We start from the raw sequence: 16,386 nt of genomic DNA, 5'->3' as shown, positions 1-16,386 counted from the left end.
ACTATGAAGAGAAAATTGCAGAAGTCTCCAACGCGTCAAACTTTCTACAGGTCTCTACTCTATCCTTTTTTCTATCAGACCCTTGTTGACATTTTCAAATTCATTTTTTTCTCGAACCCATTTTCAAATACATGTCATCCGGATAATTTTTTCTGACATTTTAAGGGCCCGTTTGGTAGAGATTTTGAGAATTGATTTTTTGATCGTTAGAAGAAAAGTGAGGTCCTCATGTGAGAGAAGAAGTCAAAAATTACGGCTTGAATAGTAAAATAACGGTCAAAAAGTCAATTTTTTGGGACAAAAAATCCCTACCAAACGGGGCCTAAATCAAGTTCCACTTTGTGACTTATCAAAATTTGATCAATCCGATCAAAAATCTCATTATCTCTTAAGTAGGTCAATCGATCGTGTTGGACTAAACGTCTACGTTATAGAACGTTTCTCTAACCAAAAATTTCATTGTTGATCGAATCAAGGTTGACAAGAGATAAGCAAGCAAGAATGAAATATTTTGAGAATTGATTTTTTGTCCGTTGGGAGAAAAATGAGGTCCACCTGTGAGAGAAGAAGTCAAATATGACGACTGAAATAGTGAAATAACGATCAAAAAATCAATTTTTTGGGTGAAAAAATCGAGCCCAAACAGGCTCTCGAGGCAAGGGGCTCTCCATCTCTAGAAAGGTTGTGTATAGGATCTAGTAAAAGCCTTGCTTCATTGGGAAAAAATCTCACCCCACACAACAAAAACAAAAACAATAAAACGAGGGAAAAGGAAAAAATAAAAATAAAAAATTAGAAAGAACGCTCTATTAGATAAAGAAACTTTATAGTATAATATTTTCTTCAAGGAATATATTACTTAATCCTAATGCCTGTCCATTTGAGTATCCATTCCCTCACATAGAGAGGGACTCACTTCGAATAAAATATATTTTATTAGAAATTTTATTCAAAGTGGATCCCACTCCATGTGAGGGAATGAACACCGAAATGAACACCTTGATGTATATGTAGCATCACCCTTTCTTTACTCCCTCGCTTTTCCCTAATTTTAAATCAACGTTCTAATTTTTTTTATTTTTTTTTATGATAATTTTTTTGATGAGGGTTTCCCCATCATCAAAAAAATAAAAATAACGTATGTCATAGTCTTGTACTAACTATCTCTTCTTCGAATTTTTCTCGTTTATACCTTTACACGACAAACTCACCACAATCTGGCCAGTAATAAAAACATTAAGCGCATGAACGCATGCCCACGCCATTTTCTCTCTTTAAACCTCTCTTACCACCCACAATTTTCTTCCAATTAATTTTTGGTCGGTCTTTTCTTCTGGCTCACTGTTTCAGTGCACAATTTGATCAAAGCTAATGCCCTTCATTTGTATGAGAAAATTACAAATAATATCAATTAGAGTGGATCTGCATCTCTCTTTTTCATCTGCATCAACATTTTATCAACGATTGTCTTGTTGGTGGCTTCCACTTCCTCTCGCTGCATTCTCAATTCTGCCTCGAGCAGCTCTGTAATCGAACATCTTCGTCCATTAAATATATCTGAAGTCCTCTCATTCCAACTAAACCACAACAAGATGATGGAAAAAAAAATCTTCCCATTTCGACGAAGTTTTCCAGATTGTCATCAATAACTCTCAAACATTAGAGTCATCAAAATTCCAAATCAACTACCCCAAATGGAATAATATAACACACAAGTTCTAATTTTCTCACAATTAATCCGCAAATGGAACACACTTTTCACTTTTTGTTCACATATTCACACAAGCATCATCTATGCCAAAATCCCTACAAGAATTTTTCGTCAAAAATTTAGCTCATGTTAAATTCAGATTCTTTTAAGTTTATCTCTCCCCGGACTCATTTTCGACCCTATATTCTCCCGATAAAACAAATTTGAATGTCAACTCGTAACTTTTCCTTACCTTTTAACCACCCATTCTAAAAAAAAAAAAAAAAATCACTTTCCACAAAATCTACATCAAGTAGGCCGTAAATCTTCAGCACCACATTCACTAGCCACAAGAACTTCCACCAGCCACTTCAACAATTCGAGCAGCCCTCAAAAAGTCTACATCAAGCAGGCCTTTAATCTTTTGAAAGTATATTCAATAGCCACAAGAACTTCCACCAACCGCTTAAATGGATATACAATCTATAAAATGATCATTGATAATGTAATTAGAAAGTAAGTCGATTGCCCCTTCGGACAATTGTGCCATTAGTTTATATCCACATATGACAGGACCATAAGAAATACCCTGAAACTAAGAGGTTAAAAATAAGATACATAATTTCACTGGACTACATCCAAGCTAGTTATTATTTGGTACACAAGAAAGCCCAGTTGCTACAAACATAGCACAACAATATTATAATGTTATTTCGACATTCTAGAAATTTTATGAGCTAAGGAATCATAAAACAGCTCAAACACAATAAAATTTTGAGCATAAATATCAAAAAACCTAACCAGAATAACCAATATGTGAGCTATGTAATGGGGGGGAAAAAGCAGCAACCCAAAAATCAGATGCATGTAACAAAAAAAAAAAATAAATAAATAAATAAAATAAAATTATTTTTTATTTTTTTCCATAGTCAATGGCAGATGCTTTACACTTTACAGATTAGGATCTGGCATATATGTTATAACAGTTGTAAGGAAAATGCTGAACATCGGGCCTAAGAGTTCATAGCCTAAAATTACGATAACCTCCAAGGCCAGATGATCCATAGCCATCATAAGGTTGTTCCCTATACAACGAGGACGAGTAGGACCCACTGCCAAGCTGAGAGTAGGAAGGCCTCAAACTCAATTCCAGATTGCCATAAGTTTCGGGAAGTGTGTCTCTATGACCACTTGTGAATTCCTGCATAACAGAACAATCTTTAGCTTTCATTGAAATTCAACATTCTTAAAAGTAACAATCAGGGACTTAAAAATGATATTCTATTTTTAATACTAAATAGAAGTCAGATTCCTGCAGTTGTAGAGTTTAGTCATTGAACTTCATATCTTGTTTAAACAATGAAGGCACGTATTGTAAACAGTATTGAACATTGTTCTACAGTACAATAGACTTATAGTTTGCTTTTCCTCTTTATCCATGCTGTCCAATGCAATGTAACAAACATCTCATCAGCATCAAAGCTCCTCCGAGCAATTAATTCAATACTGAACCATAAGTGTGCAATTTGCTCCTAAACCACTTAGCAACCACACTATTTTCTAAGATAACAAGAAACTATAAAAGAATGAAACTATTATACTGCTATTTTCATTGGTTAAAACATTAAGGGGTTGTTTGAGCCCCATTTTTTTAAAAAATACATTTGCAATAGTGTTATGATGGAGAATGAGTGGTCAAAAAATAAGGAAAAGTTTTGAGTTTGCGTGTAATATTATTTTATTAAAAAGGGTGTGGTTGAAATGTGGTGAAATCACCGTTCAAGAATGCAATTTAAGGAAAAAATGGGGGGCTCAAACAAGGGCTAAAGTTGCACACAGAGCTACCACAAGCATATAACGGGGATCATGTAAATTAAAGGAATGGCCTGATCATTAAAAGAAGGGGAGGAAAAAGAAGCAGATAACAAGGTATGGAAAAAAATAAATAAATAAATCGCTACCTGAATTAGCTGCTGAGCTGTTTGAACTTGTGAAGAGGTGCCTTTTATTTCCACGGTGATTTCATCATGAAGGCCTCTGCTCTCTAGCACAGTGAGGATGGCACCGCTAGTACGTCGAATGTAATCAATATTTGCTCCTTTAACCCCAATGATATCCTCTGCATAAGCAAGTGGTATTTGCATCGTCTGAGCAATCTACTCACAATAATCAATATGTTATGTTAATTCCACACACCTAGCATCCATTAAGTGGTCAACGAACTGAACAAAAATAAGTCGAAAAGGAAATTGCAGTACTTATGCAACCTATTGGGGTTGCTCCTTGCTGAGGTTGAATGTGGAATATTAGAAGGTCAAAAACAAATTTGGTCTCTGCTAACCTAAGCACAGAACAAACTACAACCATTTGATAAGATGAAGCAACATATTCAACACAACATTAAGATCGTTTGTACTAAGTATTACACCAGACCTACGAAAGGGGTTTACAAAAGTCCTATTTAACAAATTATAAGAGTACTCCAAAAATTATTGGTTTCTTGTGTACAGTGTGAAAATAAATTGCCCAATTGACTCTCCTTTGCCTTCACTTTTATAGCCTTTCCTATTTATTAAAAAACTACAGTAAAGTAAAATATGAATGACAAATCATAAGAACAAAGAAAGTGATAGACAAGCAATAGTTGGCAATTTGCAATGATCCTGTACACTAGTAACTACTCCATCCGTCCCATAGAGATAGTTCATTTTTTCACACAAATTAAGAAAATTAAGTTAATATAGTTGAAACAATATTTACTATCATTTTTCCTAATATACCCCTACATTAATGCAATCAATATTCAAGGCAATTAAACTACGCATGCAATATTCAAGGTAATTAAACTATTCTTTATACTAGTCATTGTTTAATGCAAGAATCAAGGTAATTAACATTCCAAAGTCATCCAATACAAATACAAATGAATAAATGTCATGGAAGATGAAATATTTTCTTGGTTTTTAATTTATTATTCCAACTGCAATTGAATAATGGAGTGGTCTACATTTGTAATAACAAAGTAAATTAACTAGGGGCATATTATGAAATTAATATATTAACTACACTATCAACTAAGAAACATGACTATAATTTGGGATAGACAAAAAAGGAAAACATGACTATCTTCATGGGACAGAGGGAGTAATAATTATGAACAAACAGCATATGGCTCCAAATCGAGTAACCTAATATCTAGATAAGCCATGTAAAATTGAGCACAAAAGAGTAACTATAAATGTTTTAAATTATACAATAGAACTTCAAGCATTCAATGTAACATCCCGAAAATTTTAGAATAAAACTTAATTATATTATTTGTTATATTATTATAAAAATAATAATAATAATAAGGACCAAGATGAAATAGGTTTTTGAATTCATATTTTATTTTGGGTCAAATAATTGAATTTTGGTAGAGTGAGTGTAAGTACATCAATATTGTACTTCTCTGGATAGCTTGTAATTAATTATGCATTTTAGGCTCGAGAAAAAGTTAATTTGGATAAGTTAGGGCCAAGATATTATAGTTTTAAAGATATAAGCTTTGTTATTAATTGAGATGGTAAGTAATAGTATTTTAAATAATATGTAGCCACGTGTAACTTCCTTGCTTTTGATTAGGATTAAAAGGCTAATTGATATTTAATTAAAACTCCAACATGATTTCCCTTATTAGTTAGTTAAATTAGGATTTGGAGTCAACCACAATTAAACGAGAATTTATGTAATTTCCTACTGTAATCAAATTCTATTAAATCTGTCCACTTTTGCTCTCGGTTTGATAATAGGAAATAAAGACAATTTTTGTGGAAATTAAATAAGAGTTTTATTAGTCATTTAAATTGGTTGTTGCATTAAAATAAATTATGCCTTATATCTAATGCAATTAGGATTCCAACTTATCCTAATATGTACATGCATCGATAATGATAATTTAATTGGGAATAAATAAATTCAAAGAAACGTATGTAATATGTATTTTTTTTAATAATGTACCTTTTAAGATAATTAGTAAAAGATAGAATATTTTATCACTTTTAAAAATCTCATTTAAAATTCTGTTTCCACCATTAGAGCTATTATTTTAAGATTAAATTTTATCCCAAATCTATTCTTCATTTGAAAAGTCCACTGTAACAAACCAACTACCTTCAAATTGGTGTGCACGTGTTACAAGATATAGCAAATCTTTATTCTATCCTATCAAGATTGTTTATTGAATTAAAACCATCCTAACCAAATCAGTTTTCCTGCGTACACGTGTATATAAATTGCATGGTGATATTATCGTATATAGGGTGAATAATTCTTCAGTCAAACTACTTAGATTTGTTTTATTGTTTGACCATAAAACATGTACTTGATAATATTTCAAACTTAAATTCTTATCCCAATTTTGTGAAGTCATTATTATCCTATTCCTTGCATAGCATGGCTTCACTCCTAGTTGCATCAAGACTCTTTTTTTGGATATAAATACTCAGCAAAAGTCAGAGAATTGTCTCATACTTTTCTAAAGCATAAAGCAGTTCTCCTTCTTTCAAAAAAAAAAAAAAGACGTTTACAGCAGCGGCAGTAGGAAGTAAAAGATTTGGAGCGTGATTTTTTATTTTACCTTTGAAAAGTTTATTTGATCTAAAGAGGTAGGATACATATGTGCAAGTTGTTCCGTCCTTGCAATATTATGATTTTTATACGTGATTTATTTCATAAAATGCTAATTGACCTGCGGGTCCCTAAGAAATGAAATGAAATGTAAGATCGCCTTCGGGTCCTCTCAAATGTGCTAGAGCTTTCGATTGATCACCGATTGCTCTTGATGAAATGATGGTATGAAATGTTATAGATTCATGTTTTACAAGTTATCGTATTGTTTTGGACGCACGTATCCTACTGAGTATAAATTACTCACTCCTTCCATTTTAACATTTCAGGTCAGATTAGTCAACGTGGATGGTGGCTGAGTGGTGCGCAAGTTGCTAAGTAAAAGAAATTTTTTCAGGAATCCATAATAAATTTATTAAGACATTTTATGTTTATCTTTAATTCCATTCATGACACTATGTTTATTAAATTCCGTGTTTGAGTTTCAATAAATTAAGGTTTTAAGTTTTAAATTTTATTTCCGCTTGATGTATGATTATGGAATGATATCGGTAACTCCTCAAATTTAAGTCGATAAAATCTGGGGCGTTACATTCAAACTAGGTCTGACCATCAGCTGGAACCTCATCAATTGAGGAGATTTTAGTAAAGAAAATTCTAATTGTCAAAAAAAGAATAAGGACATAAAGAACACAAAAACTATTTGTCCTAGATTTTTATATAATGTTTACCCCTTTTGGCATTGTTAAACCCATGCTGAAACAAAAAGCAATAATTGAAGAGAGATGACAATGTACATGATGCAACTAATAGAACTGCACGCGTAAAGTTTAATCTAAATAAAAGTATGTAAATAAATGTGAAATTGTTAAAATCACAAACCTGAGTTACAATCGGTCCACCTGTAGATCCTATTCCTGCCGAAGAACGATTTCCAAGTCCATGATCTGATCCATACAATGAAAATCTAGAAGAAGGGATATGTGCTTCCATTTGACTTTCATGATCAAGAAATAACGAATCCCTCTTCACTTGAAGAGGATGATAATTCCCAAGTGAAGTCCTCGGAGTTGTGTGCCGCAATGTCTTGTCAGACCCCGAGTCTACTTGCCGTTCCTGAGTGAGTGGTGCATTATACTGTAGAACAGGATACCAACTTTATTAGAGTCCTGCGATCATGGATCACTAAACTAAGAAGGAATCGACTTACACTCTTCTCAAATAGGGGAAGTACAGTATGATCCACCAAGAATTTTCTCAGGTGCCCCACCACAGCTTCCAAAGCTCTGAGAACCTTGAGAGTTTCCCCTTGTAATTCGACAATCCTTTCCTCAGAACTGGCATAAACTGGCATTTCGTCTGCAGTATAAATATAGAGTCATATAATGAACAAGTATAGAGTATTGTGTAATGTATCTTCATAGTGAACATCATCTCAAGCAACACAATCATGGAACACCAGATCCGAGAAAGACTAAAGAAATCGCTTGATACATTTTATGTTGTCTTGTGCGCACAAAAGTCATTTTCCTCAAAATTACTTATAAGTGAAGTGCTTTAAAAATGAAGATTGTTAAAATTTAGATAGCTCTAAAGTTCAATTGAGACGGCTAATTATGAGCAGAATACTGAGAGATCAATCAGTGTATGTTAGATTGCTGTTTCTATTCATGCTTATGCTTCACAAAATGAGGGCCCGATTGAAGTAACTTCCTGTTTTGAGTAAGATTTGAGAAAACAAAATGACGATATCATCAAAAAACAAATTCATGAGTATGAGCACACACGTGATGCTCCTGTGGTTCTTCTGTTAAAATTATTAAAACAATAAGAAAATTTTCCCCAAAAACACGCAACAAAAATTTAAACCCACTTCCACAGAAAAGAAGGTGACATCACATATAACCCCAACGAAACTCGGTCATTAGGAAGATGTTAAAATACCATTGGATAGAATGCGGATAGAGACACTAGTGCTCTCCTGAATTGACTTGATCAAAGAGCCTTGTTTTCCTATTAAACTAATGCCTTGGGAGGATGCCACTAATAACCGAATCGAACAAAATGCAATTCCAGCAGCACCAAGGGCCTTGCCATCACCATTGTTCTCAGGCAGTCCATTGATGCGTTTGAATATTCTAATTACAGCATCTATTGCAGGAGACAAGGGTGATTCTGGTTCTTCCTTCCCAGAAATCAGAACCTGAAGCATGAAAATAATATTTCAGGTGTTAAAATGAAACATAATCCTGAAATAGAAAGAAAGCTTTTTTTCTAAACCAAATCACCAAGCTAGTAAACACAAACCCAGGAAAAAAAAGTTCTCCTTTGCTTTGTTAATTGGTTGAGTGTCCAAATCATGAAATCAAGGATAGACACAGATATGGCAGAAGTCACACAAACAACATCAGAGTCCCACTCCGCGTAGGTCAGCAGAATCTGCCGACGAAGCAGAGATTGCACTGGAGGCACCAAGTAAATGAGTAGCATCATTTTTCACAACATAAAAAGTACCAGCACTCCATATCATATGGTATGATTTCCTCTTACTTTTATATTATTCACCTTATCTTGCGGAACAACTACTCATTTCAGACTAAGATAATATAACAGTCCTGACAAACATATCGTCCAGAATAAGAATAAGTGATCACACATAACAAACTTTGAACGTGACGTAGCACATTGAGTCCCTCCAAGAAGGGATATGCTGCAAATGGTTTTTAGTAATTAACCAAAGTTTCCAGGCGAAATATAAGGAATACACTGATAAGAAAATATTTTCAATGGATAATAACCAAGTGGAGAGTGAGAAGCTGTCTCAACATTGTACATAGAAGCTCAATGTAATGGTTCTAAATTAACAGTTAGTACTCCACTGTGCTGCCATTCAAAATACACCATTTACTGTTGAAATTGCTCCACATGTGCTCCATGTTTCTTTTTAAACTACTCTATCCCAGGCTGGAAAGAAGTGGAATAAATTACACGAGCCTCCCTTTTGCCTTTGCTTTTTACGGAGTCATCTTAACATGTTATCAAAAGTTTTTAATTTCTAACCAGATTTCTTCATGTCATCACGAATCAACCTTTTTTCGACATTTTTTGTGCATACTGAATATTTCAGACGGAAACATACACATTGTTTAAACTAATATGATAGCAGCTTTAATTTCATATGCATCTATGTTAACATATTTAGGTATATCAATAAAATTTGTCGTCCACCTAAGGCATACCACAGATCTATAACTATTTTTAGAAAATCGGTAACAACCAACTCGTGTCTCATTAAACATGCGCATTACTGGATAACATTCATTCTTATAATAATAATAATAATAAAGAACTTATCCAGAAACACGTGTCCAATAATAAGCTGAACTGCCGGAGTTTAGTGTTTGTAAAAGTAGCTAAAATGAAATGAACATATCTGAGGGCATAACTTGGACGTCTTTCAGCACACTTTATCCTCAAGAGGATTAATTTTAGGTTCAGAAACATTAATAATTAATCCAAGATTAAGTTCATGAGATTTAAAACATGAAATCCGAGGATCAACTATAACCCTGAACATTCTCTCTCCTATTTTCAACCACACAATTTTTCATAAAATAATATTACTCGTAAATCGAAAAGTTTTCCTTCTTTTTCAACTACTCATTTTTCTAAAAATTACTATCCCCCCATTTTCATTTTCAAGTAATGGGGGTCAAACGGGAGCTTAATAAAGAGGAAATTACTAAAATAATCAACTTTTGGCTTTTCATTTACAAAAATGTCACTTTTTAAAAGTTTTTTCAAGATTGTCAATTTTAAATATTTTTGCCCCTCTTAAAAATTTAAATACCTTACACATCTTTGAGTTGACAACATAAAAAGTTGTACAAAAAGTGAAGAAAATATGACAATCAATCACCTCAAAATTGCACTTCAAAATCCTTACATATATATTAAGTGTAGAAAATCTTACCAAATTAGTAAATTTTCTCTAGAAAATATTTATTGGTAGGAAGAAATTTATATTTCAAAACGTGTAAAAATTTTAAGAGAAAGACCTCATTAACAAGTCCTCTTCATATTTATTAGAAAGAAAAATTTTTTGAAAAGCAAGTCATTTTCATATTAACTAAAAAAAAATTTTTCAAACTTTTGGTAGGAAGATTTACGTAAATTTTATAGACTTTGTCATCTTCATTAAAGACGTTTTAAATTTTGTTAAGACTTTTTTTCGAGTTTTTCTTATAATAGAATTCCCCCGAATTGGTATCCCAAGAATAGGTATTAGAGTTTTTCTTATACTAGAATCCCCCCGAATTGGTATCAGAGCCTATAACGGTCAAAAATTATATAGTTTATGAAAAGAATCAAGTATTTAAATTTAGAAATTTTAGGAAACTATAAAAGAAAAGATAACTTAGAAGCAGCTTCTCTAATTTGTAATTTTGATAATAAGTTTAGACATACTTTACATAGTGAAGATAAACAGTTAAATAATATTGTAGACTTACTTGTAAGTTTAGGAGAAAATTTTGAAAGGAACAATTCAAATAAAAAAGTAGAAATTTTATTAGAAAATATAAATAAAAATATAAAGATTTTAGAAACTAATCTAGAATATATTAAAAATCAAAATACCGAAATACTAAAAAGAAAATATAATAATATAGGAGAAACGGAATCTAGTCCTAACCTAGAAAAATTGGAAAACATAGTTAGCCCTTGTTTGATCCCCATTTTTTGGAAAAAAAAGAATTCTTCAACAGTGTTTTGACATAATTTTAATCACACATTTTTCAATAAAATAATATTACACGTAAATCCAAAATTTTTCTTTGTTTTTAATCACACATTTCACATCAATACACTATTCAAAAATTCATTTTCTCCATCAAAATGGGGCTCAAACAAGCGCTTAAAGTATTAGAAAAAAAAGTCAATTGATAATAGACAAGATTTAGATAATATAATAAATAAACTAGAAAAACTAGATTTAGGTAAAACTAAAGAACCTAGTAAATTTAAGAAAACTAAGTGAATCTATACACCACACATTTCACATCAATACACTATTCAAAAATTCATTTTCTCCATCAAAATGGGGCTCAAACAAGCGCTTAAAGTATTAGAAAAAAAAGTCAATTGATAATAGACAAGATTTAGATAATATAATAAATAAACTAGAAAAACTAGATTTAGGTAAAACTAAAGAACCTAGTAAATTTAAGAAAACTAAGTGAATCTATACATAATGGATAAAGGAAAACAAATTATAGCCAGTAGTAGTAAATTAGTAGGCAATCATTTATTAAGAATATTAAGGCCCCGTTTGGTATCTATTTTTTTCCAAATACATTTTTCTCTCTCTTCTTTTCAACCACACATTCTTTATTAAAATAATATTACATGAAAATCAAAAAATATTCCTCATTTTTCAACCACACATTTTCCACCAATTTACTATTCTAAAATGTATTTTAACATAAAAATGAGTCTCAAACACTTTCTAAATAGAAAAACAGAATTTGAAACAATTTTAGAATCTTTAATAGATATAGAAGAACAAATAAAAATATTTAGACAAAATAAACTGAAATTAGTAAAAGTTTTAGACATATATAAAAAAAGAAATTTATTTAGTAAATCTTTAATATATCAGCATTACGGAGAAAGATATGTTTCCTGTACACATGAAGATCAATTTGTATCTCTAGATTTAATAAAAAAAGAATCTTATAAAGAAATCGTTAATAAAAATTTTCAACAGACTCATTAAGGATTAATAATAATAGGAGTAAAAGGGCTTCATAGAGAAAATTTAGGAGTTAAAGTATTAATATGTTTATATGATAGTAGATTCACGGATATAGAACAAGGATTATTAGGAAAAATAGAAGTGGATATGAATAATAAATGCGGAATAATATATTTTACACCAAACTATTTAGTTAGAACAAAGAATTTCTATAAAGATATTAAAATAGGAATAAAAAGCAAAGGATGTCAAATGAAAAGATACGAGGATAATTATTAATTTGCACAGGATTCATAAGAAGACTTAGTGAAAATAATACTACTAATTATAAATTAGAAAATAATCAAATAATTACACTATTAGAACAAAAAGATATAAAGGTTATCCTTGCAAAAAAAAATTCTCTTCAGAAATATATGTAAGATTAGATTGAAACTTAGGAAATTTTCTAAAAATACCAATATTAGTACCAGAAAATAATATTATGTATAATGAAACTTTAAGTATTAGATTTGGAAATTATAATTATCAAGCAAAACAGACACAACATAATGAAGAAGAAAGTGAAGAAGAATGTGGATATTTTGAAATTGAAGACTACGAAAGTGAAGACGAAATTAATGCTTTAGATGAAGAAAGTGAAGAAGATGAAGGCGAAGACGATGAAAAAGAATTTGGATAAATAGATATGGAATATTACAGAAATCTTAAAAAAATAGAGAAATAGAAACTAGAATGTTAATAGAAAAAGATCAAGTAGATATAGAAACCAAGATAGAAGAAAATAGCAAGAGAGCTCAAAGGGAGACAGATCAAGAATTTGGAAAAAGAAAAGAACCCATGAATACAGAATACGATATAAGAGGTAAATATCCTTTTCCTCCTGCAAGAGATTTTGAATGGACTGATAAAATATATAAAAGTTTAGGAAAAAAACAAACGGAAGAAGGATGTAGTTTACCGTTAACAAGCGATAGAGGATTAATTTTAGAGTTAAATAATTGTAAACCACAAGACTAACCTAGTACTATAATTAAATGGAAAAATTCTGTAATTATAGCGTATAATAGTGTACCTATACAAATGAATGTAGAAGAAATGTGGGCTTATTTAGAAATTTATTTAGAAAAGACTACTTTAGATGTATACGTTACAACAAAAAGACTAAAATCAGATGAAATTAGATTAAGAATGGCTGGAAGAGATAATCCTATAAATTTTACAAGCTCATTAGAAAATTAATTAAAGGTTCTGATCCCATTAGATATAATACTTATGAACAAAATAAAGTTTTAAAAGACTTGGAAAAATTAAGTATTAATAATATGAAATACATACAACCATTTTTGTTAGATTTTGAAAGATTAGCAAGCGCGGCAGGATTAGCATTAGATTACCTTATACTTGAAAGATTATATAGAAAGATAACACAATCGTGGAATGATAAAATTAGAAAAGATGTAGAGTCAAACTCAACAAGGGAAATAACTACAAGTGCCACTATAAAATTTATAACCAATAAATTGAAAGAATATTGTGTAAAAGAAGTAGATAGAAAGCAAATAAAGAAATTAAATTATTCTTTTTGCTCAAATTTATATGCACCACAGACATATGATTATAGAAGAAAGAAAAAATTATATAAAAAAGATAAAAAAACAAAAATATAAAAAGCAATATCAAAATAAAAAGAAATATAATAATAGACCAAGTAGAACATACTATAAAAATAAAAGACTCAATTATAATAGATATGTTAGAAAAAAACTAAAAAAGATTATAAATGTTATATTTGTGGAGATCCTAGACATTTTGCTAACAAATGCCCATATACATATAAAAATAAAGAAAATGCAGCTAAATCTATAATAACTGAAAAAATACAATGTAACATAATAGAATTATCTGATAATGAATCCTGTAACTCAGTATATAATATTTACACAGATGAAGAGTTAACATAATTTAGAAACAACAAGTAATTCTGAAGACAGTTTGATAGTTTAAAAGAACTAGATTTTTCAATTTTAAATATAAAGATGATAAATGTAGAACAAGAATGTATCCATGAATGGATTAGAGGACAAGGATCAATGATGAATAAATGCAAAATATGAAAAAATACCCAGGACACAAAAATAGAAATCAGTGTAAGAATTGTCTAGAAATTCAATGCAATAATTGTTTAGGTATTAAAGAAGAAATAAATAATAATAAAGACTATGGGAGTGTTTGATATCCATATTCTCGTAAAAATGCATTTTAGAATAGTAAATTAATGGGAAATGTGTGGTTGAAAAATAAGGAAAAATTTTTGATTTACGTGTAATATTATTTTAATAAAAAATGTGTGGTTAAAAAGAAGAAAGAGAAATACATTTTGAAAAAAATAGATAAAATACACTAAACACTAGGAGAAATACAATACAGGATCAGAAATCTAGAAACGAAAGTAAAACGGCCTATAGATAATTATACAGAAAATAATTATTGGGAAACAGAAAATCAGGAAGAAATAATTTGTCAAATATTTAGAGTAAAGACAACAAAAAGCATCAGAATACCTATAAAAGTAAAGATAAACAAAATAATAAAATTAAATTTAATAGTATTAATAGACACAGGTTGTATATTTAATATAATCAGAAAAGATTTAGTGTCAAAAGATTGTAGAAAGAAATTAGAATTTGAAATAAGAGGAAGTCAAATGGACGGTAGTAAAATGAGATTCGAAGAGAGACTTTTTGATGATTGTAAGATTAAATTTCAAGAAAGACAGTATAGATTAACGACTACATTAGTTAGCGCATTGATAAAAGATGAATCTATTATAAGTATAAAATTCATGCTTAGTAGAAATGGAAGTTTAACAATTACTCCCGATGTTATAATTTTTGGAAAAGACACTTCTATTATTAATATTATAGAATCATCAGAGTTGCGAGCTCAGCGTGGTGGATCCTTACAACTAGAACCGGACCCAGAAATTGAAGAAAATCTAGAAAATTTAGAATTTTTAGATAATTTATCTTAAGAAACTTTAAAAACAGATTTTATACCAAGAAATAAAGAATTAATAATTTTTAACAAGACATCTTCTAAAATAGATAGTATAGACAAAATTTTAGTATTAGCTGAAAAGATTCAAATAATAGGAGAAGATCCTATAAAATATTGGGATAAAAATGAAAATATACAAATTAGAACAGTAGAAATAAAACATACGAATCAAGATATGGAAGATTTTAACATACAAATTAAAGAATTATTAGATTTAAAAGTAATAAGACCATTTAGCAGTCAACACAGATCAGCAGCCTTTATGGTTAGAAATCATATAGAAATAAAAAGAGGAAAAGCAAGAATGGTCATAAATTATAAAAGATTAAACGACAATACTGTAGAAGATGGATATAAGATACCAGATAAGGATATTCTAATAAATAAAATACAAAATAGTAAGATATTTTCTAAATTTGATTGTAAATTTAGATTTTGACAAATAAAACTGAAAAAAGAATCTATTCTTTGGACAACTTTTACAACTCCATTAAGACACTTTGAATGGTTAGTCATGTCTTTTGGATTAAAAAATGCACCCTCAAATTTTCAAAGAAAGATGGATAGTATATTTAATTATCTTTCATTTGTTTGTGTATATATAGATGATATTCTAGTATATAATAAAAACTATAAAGAACATATGAAACATCTAAAAATAACTTTGAATAAATTTATAGAAATTGTTTAATTATAAGTAAAAAAAATATGAAAATAAATAAATGAAAAATTGAATTTTTAAAAGTAATTTTAGAAGAGGGAAAGATTCAGTTACAGCTACATATAATATAGACAATTTTACAATTTCCAGGAAAATTGAAGAAACCAAGAAATTACGAGCCTTTTTAGGAATATTAAATTATGCTAGACATTTTATTAAAGATTTAGAAAGAAAAGCAGGACCATTGTATAGTAAATTATCTAATAAAGGACAAAAGTATTTTAACCAATCGGATATAAAATTAGTTAAAAAGATAAAAGTAGAAGTTAAAAATTTATCATCATTAGAATTACCATTAGATAGTGAATATAAAATAATAGAAGCAGATGGATGTGAATTAGGATGAGGATGAATTTTATATTCCAAACCAAATAAATATAGTGATAAAAAAGAAGAAAAAAATTGTAAATATGCTAGCGAAAAATACAAGATAAAAGGAAAATATTTAACTAGTTTAGATTATGAAATAATGGTTATCATACATAGTGTAGAAAGCTTTAAATTATTTTTAAACACTGAATTTACAATTGGGACAGATTGTGAAGCTTTAGT

General features: G+C 29.9%; 1 protein-coding gene across 1 annotated transcript; it reads right to left on the bottom strand.

Moving 5' to 3' along the window:
• Positions 1 to 2,586: 2,586 nt before the first annotated feature.
• LOC111378530 (RNA-binding KH domain-containing protein PEPPER-like) lies at positions 2,587 to 9,859 on the bottom strand. Its single transcript, XM_023001749.1, has 6 exons — positions 8,606 to 9,859; positions 8,243 to 8,501; positions 7,509 to 7,657; positions 7,181 to 7,435; positions 3,652 to 3,846; positions 2,587 to 2,891 (listed from the first exon to the last, which is right to left on the bottom strand). The coding sequence occupies exons 1-6, from the start codon at positions 8,789 to 8,791 to the stop codon at positions 2,712 to 2,714; spliced, it is 1,224 nt and encodes a 407-aa protein (XP_022857517.1). The 5' UTR covers positions 8,792 to 9,859; the 3' UTR covers positions 2,587 to 2,711.
• Between the last annotated feature and the right edge of the window lie 6,527 nt (positions 9,860 to 16,386).

The sequence above is a fragment of the Olea europaea genome, unplaced genomic scaffold (genome assembly GCF_002742605.1).
Source record: "Olea europaea var. sylvestris unplaced genomic scaffold, O_europaea_v1 scaffold1830, whole genome shotgun sequence".
Classification (NCBI taxonomy): domain Eukaryota; kingdom Viridiplantae; phylum Streptophyta; class Magnoliopsida; order Lamiales; family Oleaceae; genus Olea; species Olea europaea.
This window is presented reverse-complemented; position numbering and strand designations above follow the sequence as displayed.

Coding starts and splice junctions, on each gene's coding strand:
- LOC111378530 (XM_023001749.1), bottom strand. CDS start 8,791: ATGATGCTACTCATTTACTTGGTGCCTCCAGTGCAATCTCTGCTTCGT. Junction 7,436..7,508: donor TTCCCCTATTTGAGAAGAGT/GTAAGTCGATTC, acceptor CCTGTTCTACAG/TATAATGCACCACTCACTCA. Junction 3,847..7,180: donor GTGGACCGATTGTAACTCAG/GTTTGTGATTTT, acceptor TATTGTGAGTAG/ATTGCTCAGACGATGCAAAT.